This window comes from Hesperophylax consimilis, chromosome 5 (genome assembly GCF_061612785.1).
Source record: "Hesperophylax consimilis isolate HC1 chromosome 5, BYU_Hcon_1.0, whole genome shotgun sequence".
Taxonomy (NCBI): domain Eukaryota; kingdom Metazoa; phylum Arthropoda; class Insecta; order Trichoptera; family Limnephilidae; genus Hesperophylax; species Hesperophylax consimilis.
In genome coordinates, this window is record NC_142840.1 from 3053572 (window position 1) to 3064649 (window position 11078).

Below are 11078 nucleotides of genomic sequence, written 5' to 3' on the forward strand. Positions count from 1 at the left end.
TCACATTAAATAATCATAGCACCCGAATAAAATATTATCGTAATGACCCTTCCCAAGTCCGTTAAGGGTTGAAATTCCACGGAGTGTTTATTTGTGTTATTTTTCAGAATAACGACCTTCGTAAAAATAATAATTGAAGCTGTTGGCTCACGACACTACTCTATTATTCATAGCGTTAGTTTCACAAACAACCGTATATTACAACAAATCGGACGGTTCAACTCAAATCATTTTTCCAAGGGGAAGACAAATATAAAATATGCACAAGGTGTAATTTTTTTTAATAGAGGTTCAAATAATTATACTTCGTAAAAAAATATTTAAACCTACGTTGCCCGTTTTCAGAACTAGAAAATATCCTAATGATGATGATATTGCTAAATATTATGTAATAAATCATCTAGTAAAAACAAACATCATATTTAAATTTGAAACAATTTTATGGAAATGTACTGCTATCATTATACAGTTTAAAGTAGAGTAAACGTGTCAGCATTTTTAGCAGTCAGAGAAATTGATAAAATATAGACATTTCATTATTATTACTATCAGTTCGGCCCTTTAACTCTATATTCAATTTCGATTAGTTATACCTACTCTCCCCCCGCTACCTCCATACATATTCATTAAATAACTGTCGTACATAGGGAATGCAATCCCGGTATACCAGGATCCCGAAATACCGAGATCCCGCAGACATTTTGCGGGACTAATCTCGGTCGAAAATTTTGCGGGATCCCGTTGGACTGGCGGGATTACAGAGAAGCTTCTACAACTGCATCGACGTTCAGTTCTTCCACATCGGCTCATTGTGAACCTCAACCATCAACAAATAAAATCACTGACCATTTTTCAAGCGAAAACAATACCGTCGAAAAGAGAGTATCACGAATGGTGTCTAAAGATGATTTACCATTCCGAGTTTTCTGTACCTCGTCGGATTTGCGAGATCTTTTTAAAGTCGGGGGTTTTAACTTACCAACATCGTCTAATTCTATCAAATTAATGGTTATGAATTATGGCAAGACACTAAAAATGATGGTTATTCAAGATCTTTTAAAGCTGAAAGAGAGCAACTACAGATTTACCCTCACTTACTCTGAATTACTTCGAGTCCGGTGGATTAAAAGGCACATACCTTCAATTCACTTACAATGCGCTAATGATTATTGTGCCAACCAGCGTGGAAGCTGAACGAGCTTTTTCAGCCGCTGGCTACCTTGTGTCCAATATCAGAAGCCGTTTATCAGATGACACAATTAATACTTTAAATTTTTTACGAAATTTCCAAAAAATGTTTAATTAAACTTATGATGCTCATTGTACAAGAATATTGTTTATCGTGTGAACGTTATTATTTAAATTTCAGTTCAATTTCAGTTTCAGTGCCGGCAATCCGGGCGTTTATTTTATTTTCATTTGTGTACATAGATTTATTTTACCCACCTCACTAGACAAAGTCTGTTCCGAGGCGGGTATGTTATGTAAATTTATGTCTTATCTTATTCTTTGCCAATTTATGACTTAAATTTTACCTATGTCTAACTAAAGGCATACCTATTAATAAATCATTTAAAATGTCCCAAAGAACTTGTTTTACTATAGGTATAAATTTAAAACTCTAAAAAAAAGGTTGGTAGATCGAGGTGTTAGGTCTTTATTATACGATTGATTAGATATCTAAGTCCACTCTGCTGGATCCCGCAAATACCTGGATCCAGCGGGACTAAGATTGTTCAGTCCCGCAAATACCTGGATTGACATTTTCTTGCGGGATTGCATTCCCTAGTCGTACACAAACAAGAAGAAATCTTCAATCGGTTTGAATTTTTAGATTTTTTGGTTGTTTGGATAACATCAGGACAATATAAATATAAAGTGTTGTCTCAATAAAATAAAAAAATGACAATAAATAAATGGCGGCGGTGAAGATATTCTTTGTATACTTATTTTAAAATAAATTTTGCATCTTCCAAACATTAATGTTATTATTTATGACTAGCGCAATGAAAAATAACGGGATAGTCAGAACTCTTGATTCTTTATAAATCAGTTATCATTAATTTTATTTTATTAGTAGGTACTTAATATAAAATATAAATAAAAAAATGGGAATATTTGCATGCTTTTATTTCAAAAGGTCATGGCGTTGTGAACAAAATGTTCAAAACCCTCTCGCGCAGACAGCGTCCATTTTTGTCTTGTTCAATTACAATTTTTTGGTCCTTATGAAGTCCTTATGATATAGAAATAAAAAATAACAATAATTGTAAAATGTTTTTGCTGTTCTGGATTGCTTTATTGACGTAGGTATCTACCGACAAAAGCTTTTAGATTATTATAAAACACATTTCTTTTGTGACAAACGTTTTACAAGCTCAAATAAATGTTATGGGTCAATCGATTATTTTCTATGAGTATGCAATAGCGACGGTTAACAATAGTCCGCGTATCAACACATTCACCTACTTGGAAAAAATCCAATCATATTTAGCAAAGAAAAACCGTTTGAAAGTTCATAGGGCGGGTATTGACCGAAATAATAATTTTCTCAACGACTACTGGCTTACTACTTGGCAACTCACTGTAACTTCAAACAAATATTTCAAAATTTTCTACAGTTTCTAAATAGGTAGGTGATAAATATGTGCGAATTAATGGGGAGATAAATATAAATGGTGTACCTTCGTAGGAATACCAAACAAACCTTCGAGTGAATATTTAATTATATATCTAGTGCCTTATCTATCTATATAAATAAAAACATGCTGTTTGAAAAAAACAGCACCATCTGTTGGACGTAAAAGCAATACGCGCTAATATTTTTCTAACTGCACAGATAGACTGATCCACAGCAACGCGTGGCGGGGTACAGCTAGTACTTAAATAAAGTCGCTATCAGCGTCTGTCTGTTTGTGCGCTTAGTTCTTCATAACTATGCAACGCAGTTTTAAAGGATATTCACTATCATTTATACAATATATTTTCATGTACCTTGTTTATATGTTTCTTGATTATGTATATTATATTATATGTACCTTGATTATGTAAATTAATACACAGCACAGTAACAGCGATCAAATTAAGAAACCCACCTAATATTTTTCTTATATTGTAACTATAAATTGAATTAATCCAATATGTTATCATGTACCCTGATACAGTGTTCCTTAATTGCATATTATTACATGTACCTTGATAAAATTTATCAGGTGTTTTCATAAAAAAAAACTAATATTCGGGTGTACAAATATGTCTGAAAAAGTTTTTATTTTGATTACTTTGATAAATATATATGTATATAGACTATATTACTAGCGTAACTATTAATGTAAAGTATGGAAATATAATTCATAACAGCAGCGTGTACAAATGTTAACTAAACCAGGCAATTTGGCTGTCCTAAAACGGGAAAATTTCCTAGTTGGACAGCCAAAGCTTCCTTAATATGTATGTAATTATTTGTATCTAATAAATAAATAAATAAAAATAAATAAATAAATTTAGGGAATTTCTTCCGGAAGGTTTAAATACGTAATACATGCATATTATATTTATAGACAGTAGAGAAAAGTCGAGCAACGTTATACGTCAGCTAGTATACTAAAAACATGATTTCATTTTTCAACAGTTTTCTACAATTACCATAGAATAAAGAAGAAAAGGTACTTCTACCTTCTATACAAATTTGAATGAAAACAAATGATCTATTTAGGCAAATAGCCCAGCGCTCCGTCTCACACCCCCGCCTGATATCGTTGACCTCCTTCCTTTTTGAATTTCGTAAACACGGTTTTGTATGGGAAATTTAAACATTGATTAGGCAAATATGTAATCATAAAACACGTCCACGAGGCATTTCTGGTGTTATTCTTCATTTTGCGACAATGACACTTCAGTTTCTATGACTTTCAAAATTTACTTCGGTTTGGTATGATTTGAGATTTCCACGGCTAAAAGTATTTTTGTAATTTGTTTTTGGGTTGTTATGCCGTGTTGCGCTAACTCCTTCTTTAGCCAACGTTTCGGACAACGTTACAGTGTCCATCAACAGGTCCACACATCTGATCTGATGATGGACACTGTAACGTTGTCCGAAACGTTGGCTAAAGAAGGAGTTAGCGCAACACGGCATAACACCCCAAAAACAAATAACAATTATCAATATTCTTCCAGGGAGCATAAAAAATGTGAAATTTCAAAAAAAAACAATATAATTTGGATGTAAGTAATGATAGGACCTTTACCGGGGCACTCACCCAAATTCTAAATTATTGATTTAACAAAAGTATTGAGTGATTATATTGAAATATAAGTGTAGGTATATTCATACGTATTTAAATTAACATGTAAAATGAGTGCCTCAACATAGGCTAGCCTAGTGAGGCAGGTTATAAGAAACCTCGACTTTATTATTATTTGTTATAATTAATTTTATTTAATTACATAATTTGTAAACAAATGTACACTATGCACACTTAACAAGTATTCTGAGTTATAGTTACAAATTTCTTACACTAAGTGTTCATGTCCTGATTTTACTTCTAAGTCTTTACACATTTTTAAACCTAACTCAGCATCATAACCTAACTTAGTTTACTGTAGTGACAGCTGTATATATATTTATATGAATTCTAGGAACTTATAGCTACATAATTTCTGATTCTGGTTTTCCTCGTGTTTAGATTTTTTAATTTTTTTCCTTCTCGGTAAAGTAAAATACATATAAATAAATAATTATTAAGATTGTAGAGCTGCATCCAAATATAGGTTAGGTTACCTCTTTAATTCTATCAATTTGATAAATTCGAATTCCTGTGACACATACATAGCAATGTTTAATACATACACAAAAAATCTAAAATTTATTTCAGATATACAAGTCTACCCTAGAACATGTTTCACTCGGGATCTCTATCTACTATCTAAATAAAGAATGCCTAGGTAAAGTACAGCCTAAAATGGCATTTTAGGAGTCTAGGAAAGTACGAGGGGTGGGAGAAAAAACCAATAATATTAAATAATAAAATACCAGTGAACCGGCGCCTTCGGAATCTGAACCTCCCCTCCACTCGATTCACCAGCTCCATTATTCACCACTTCACCACCACATTACTCCAGCGCTTGCGCTTGCTCTAACTCCAGCCCGCAACAGAAACAACAATCATAATTAACAAAATAATACAATATAAATAAAAACACTGGCACAAAATATAGCACAACCGATTGCAAAATCTACGAAACGACCGAAATTTCAGAGCATTGTAATTGGTTTTTTTCCGAACGCTAGGGTCATCAAAATGATATTACGAAATTGTAATGATATTTTTTGCACTGTAAAGAGTATTTTCGCACAAGCAAAAATAAGTTAAGTAAAACTATTCAATTGAGGTAGCACTTGTTTGTTAAAACAACAATCTTTTACAATGGTAGAACTAACTCTGTTCGGTAAAATAAGACTTTAAATTTGCATGAGAATTGTCCTCTTCTGATAAGAATGTTTATTTTTTAAACCAAATAATAATATGTTATTGTTTAAAATATGTTTAAGTAGGTCGTTATCTTGAATTCATATTTTATGGTATTTATATGCGTACCACATCAATGTGTGCTCTAATTATATATTATTTTATATACACATAAATTAATGTTCATTGCTTCGTCCGAGTATCTTCCGAAATACTGTGTTTTAAATCTTTTAAAATGTTATATATTTGACTTATATATACTGTTATATATATATACTGAAGTACACTTCTATAAAGTGGCATGTCCAGATACATATAGATCCATTTTACAGATATTACACACTTGCTTGATTTATTCCTTGTCCATTTTATTTATTTATTTTAATCTAAGTAATGTTGTGGAAAAAATAAATTTCCTCAATTTCACGTAAGAAAAGGGTATTTTAACTGTTTTTTATTATTCTCGCTAAAAAAGAAAAAATATGACGATATTGAAGGTATTTTTTATGTTGTTTTTATGTTTACTTATTAATTTTCTATGACAAATTAATATGTGCCATTTTCGATTAGCCGCCAAAACGAAAATTTTCGTTTATATTAGTGAAATAGGCGGCGTTGACGTCACGCCGGGTAATATTGGTGTCAGCCGTCTTACCAGAAATTTGGAACCGTTTCGGTTCTTTCAATTCTTCAACATTTAATTGAAGAATATTGATGTTGTAACAGCATAACTAAAAAAGTTTGGGAAAATACCCCAACATTTAGAGGCGCAGTGATTAACCAATATTAATATTTTAGTAATACTGTTACAATATCAATATTCTTCAACATTTAATTAGGTATCTACAATGACGGTAAATGGTACCTACTTGAATAATAAGTTGAGTCCTGTAGAAACACCAATTTAGCATTTTGCATTTCATAGTGAGCACAATTTTACTGAAGTAAAACAAATTAGTAGCAAATTTAGTCAAGCTATCTACCAGGCGAAATGAAATGAAAATTTAATTGGACTGTTTGATGGAGTGAGTAAGCTATTTATTAGTAGCCAAACAAATTAATTAACTACTGAAAACAGTTCATATAATTTCGCTTTTTCTAGTATCAATATTCTTGCACTAGTACCTATATGAAAACTACATAATATTAACTTTTTGAACTGAGAAAGTTGGAAGAAAAAAGATGTAAAATTCGATTAATAATACTGATAGTTATAAGAGAACACATACTCATAATTACGTGCAAGCGTAATACCCCAGTATTGTGGCTGACAGATTTTTACCCCGCCCCCATGTTAAACCCCGTGGATTAGGGACGTATTACTATCGTATTCAGATGGAGATCGCGGACTTTGTTAACAATCTGTTTGATTTGAAAAATATCGATCGGTCGCACAGTGAAAATGTAAAAAAGCAGTAATACCCGTTGGCAGCACTATAAGAGGAATATTTTAAATCGATTTACCAAAGCATAGACGGAACGCATAATCAAATTGGCCAAATTTCGAAGCAATTCAAAGGAGACCGGGTCAATGACATCGCAAATGACATCTGAAGAAACGTGAAGTTAGCAACTAAGCGCGAAATGCGAAAATTACCGTGTTTTTGAGGATTGAAACAATGTGGTGCCTGTCTAAAATAATCTTACATGAAATCGAAATATTTATATATTTAATACTTCTTCCATTGTTTAGTGACCGATAAAAATCATTTAGACTTTTGCCGAAAAAATCAAGGTCTTGACTTGAGTTGATAAGTCTAAGGACGGGTTGTTTCACAGAATTTGAACAATTCATCAAATTTCAAAGTCGCTGTTCAAGTTCTGTGAATGTTCGATTCACATTCTGTTATTATATCATTATTGGTTAGTTGTTTCACAAAACTGAAATAATTTCAGAACTTGAAAATCAACATTGAAATTTGATTAATTGCAAAAATTCTGTGAACCAACCTGTCCTTGGAATTAGCTCAATTTGACCATAAAAGTAATTTACTCTTTATAATCCAAGCCTCATAGCAATCTTTCTCAAGAATATGTCATATTTTAAATGATTCAATGTTACGATTCGAGGTTTTACTCATGTTATTCCAAAAATAAATAAATAATACCTAATCATATATAATGAAAATAAATCATTTTGTATAAATCCTTATTTACAACAACAATAATATTTCACCGATTAAAATAACAATAATGCATGAAAATATCTACTCCATCAAACAACTGAACAAAGTCAGTTGTAGTTTTTCCTAGAACCTAAACCTTATGCTACATTTTGATGAAGTTCAGTAGTTGATGGTGACAGGTGATAGTGACAGCCTGATGGATCGGAACCATTATTACGTACATTAAATTATAATGATAAAGTGTTATTAAAAATGAAATCGAATGCCATTTGGGTATTAATTTTCTTATTAAAATATATATTTTTGTTTTTTTTTAAAGAAAGATAAACATTTCCGAGTTACAAATAACCTGACTGTTTCTGCTATCGTGGTACGAGAACACGCCGTCAGATGGAATGGAGGAAAACACTTCTTCTTCTTGACATATAAATTTATTAAATCACAATATAATTGCAGAGGATCTTATTTTCCTCTGCTCAAACTTAAACTGAAAGAAATAAAGGTCTAGTTTCCTTTATTCTTCAGTTTTCCCTAGGTTTACATAAACCTAGTAATTATCTCACGACTGACTGCGTAGGTACGCATGTACCTACCAGTTATTTTAACCCTCTTCTTGGCACCGATAGAATTAAGCATCACAAAAAATATTTTTTTACATATTTGAAGTCTGTTAGGCTTCAGATTCACAAAAACAAATGAAAAATATTTTTATTGTTTTTTATATAGTTTATTTGGAGTTGTATCCTATAGGATACATTGCCAGGTTGTTACAAATCAAAATTTAAAAAAAATACTATTGAAAATGAAAAATTATGTCTTAAAAGCTAATTAAAACTATTATTTTGTGTGATATGATAGGAAGCAATTTCTCTTATCAGTAAAACAAAGCCTTAGGCCACATTTTATGCAAAATACAGACGTTTGTACAGAATTGCATAGTCGGCATCTTCCTTTTTCTTTATGTTCCGGAAAATGTCCGGAAAAAAAAATAAAAAAGTTATCAAACCGGACTTCTCATCATCCGGCCTGGCTTTTACCGGATTCTTTATTTTGTTTGGTGGCGTTGTGATGTTTCCGATAGGACGGCCACGTATTTTGTTTTTGTAAAGCAGACCATTTGCAATTTTTAGACGAAAATCCTTCAAACATATTATTTTTTTGCTTCCTTCTTTTTGTAGGGCCACTTCACGCCGGTAAAGTAGCCATGCTTTGTTGATAGATATATCGAGTAATTGAGAAAATATCGCCATATACCAACGATGTGTGCGAAAAGTGCATCGGTACAAAGCTATCAGCATATCGGCTAAGTCGACACCACCCATATGGGCATTGTACTGCTTTATTATTTCGGGGCAGGTGACGTCAATTTTTTTTTGTCCTGTTTGCTATATCTTTGTATTGTAGATAATGGGTGTGAGTCTACAAATGAACTTCCAATAATGACAGCACGATTGTCAAACCAAGTGACTGCAGCCCACAGACATATGAATATTCATATGTCTATGCTGCAGCCAATTTTTTCTTCTCATCCGTCATTTGATGAAAAGCTCCTCTTCCAAGTCTCTTGAGTTGTTTATCAGGTTTAAGTTTACATCCTCGTAATCGATTTCGCCGCATGGTGCCCAGACCTAAAATTCCGTACCCATGACGAAGATGATGCAGAAGTTCAAAAGAGGTAAAAAAATTGTCAAAATATATAACAGAGCATGCCGCTGAGAGTCAGAACGACTTTCGCCCCTATTCCAAGATTTTCTTCGTAGTTTGAAAATTCACAACCATGAAATGTTGCCTCTCCACCATACATCAAGAAGTCATATACTATGCCCGAAACCCCCGATCGGACAAACATTTTAAAGCCCCGTTTTTTTAGGTTTGCTCTTTATATATTGTCGCCGGGAACCTGCTCTTGTTCCTTTGAATGGTATCATCATTTCGTCGACAGAATTTTTTATCTCTTTTTCAATTTTTAAACAATTCTGCTTTACCAGTTCAAAAAGAGGCATTATTTTAAAATAAACATCCCCATCAACATCCTCATTGTCAACAAAATGAAGATATCTTCTGATGGACTGGTATCTTTTGAGTGGCATGATACTTGCCACTTGCTCAATTCGCATTTTTTCAGACCAATAATCAGTGTATGCTGGTAGTTTTATTAGGCCCATTAAAATTTCAATGGCCAGAAAGTCACATATCTCACTGTAGGAAGTATCAATGCATTTGCTTGATGATTGTGTGGAATACAAATTGGTGTTACGAACTAGGGCGATTTTATCTTCTCTGGAGTTGTAAAATGATTGTCACATATGTCTACTTTTGACATAAAATCTTTCTCTTTCCAATCAAAGTTCATTTTTTCTTACGAATGTCGACGTGTACGTAGTTCAGCGCTTGAGGTGTTTGCGGAAAGATGAGCAACATGAGCCATTGGTTCATTATCTTCCTCCAATGCATCATGAACAATTCCAAAGTTTGATGAGCGCACTGCAGATGAATCATCTTGTAGTTCATCGTCTTCGTCACTTTCAATATCAGAATCTGCTCCCGATATTGGTATTATAGTCAGCATTTCTTCAACTTCGCGAGGCTATGGAAAAATGAAAAAATCATAATATATAGATTTCAAAGGGGTTTACTACATAAAACAATAAACAATAAATACTTGACATTGTACATAAGATAATATAAACTCTTAATAACTTGGCATTGTATCTCAGGGGATACACATTCAATCAAATGTAATTCACTGCAGACTTGGCGGTGTATATCATAGGATACACACCATTTTGGAATGCAATATAAACAAGATTTGTCACATATGTTACTCAGTATATATTTTTTATTATTCTCTGAACCCTTATAAACACGAATTCATTCCTAAAATAACTAAATATCTAATAATGCAAGTAATAAATAAAGATAACTTACAGACAAATTAGTTGTGCGTCTTCTGTTGGCAGCCATCTTGCAGCGGTATGAGTTTGAACTGTCACTGTTCTTCTTAATTAAACATTAGATGGCTCTAGTGGCACTAATTATCAAGTTGAGAACATGTTAAAGCAGATTTCATTAAAATCTGTTTTACCCATGTACCAGTTTAAGTGGGAAAAAATTATGAAAACTATGTATACTATAGGATACATTGCCAAGAAGAGGGTTAACACTAGCTCCTGCGTAGGTACGCCTATACCTACCAGTTATATGAATACTGGTTCCTGCGTAGGTACGCCTGTACCTACCAGTTATATGAATACTGTCCTTTTTCTGGGAGGTATCTGTATTTAAACTAAATTCTTGAAGGACATATTACAAAAATAAAGATGTTCCACCCGCTCGTCGGAAAACAACATTCTTAAACATAAAAATAATGCACTTAACTATCCTAAATGATACAAACGTGACTTAAACAATACAAATATTTTAAAGGAATTATTTTAAGGGAGATGAAACTTTATTTGGGGTTTTTATTACTATGTGACAGGGG

General features: G+C 32.6%; 1 protein-coding gene across 1 annotated transcript in view; it reads right to left on the reverse strand.

The window, feature by feature from the left end:
* The window catches only part of ATP8A (ATPase phospholipid transporting 8A1), a 66403-nt gene extending 55845 nt beyond the window's left edge, over window positions 1-10558 (reverse strand). Inside the window, exons 1-2 of the mRNA XM_089632236.1 lie at window positions 10523-10558; window positions 9974-10181 (exon numbers count right to left, since the gene is read on the reverse strand). Coding sequence (XP_089488362.1) covers window positions 9974-10181; window positions 10523-10558 — 244 coding nt within the window. The remainder of the gene's footprint in view (window positions 1-9973; window positions 10182-10522) is intronic.
* Window positions 10559-11078: the final 520 nt, after the last annotated feature.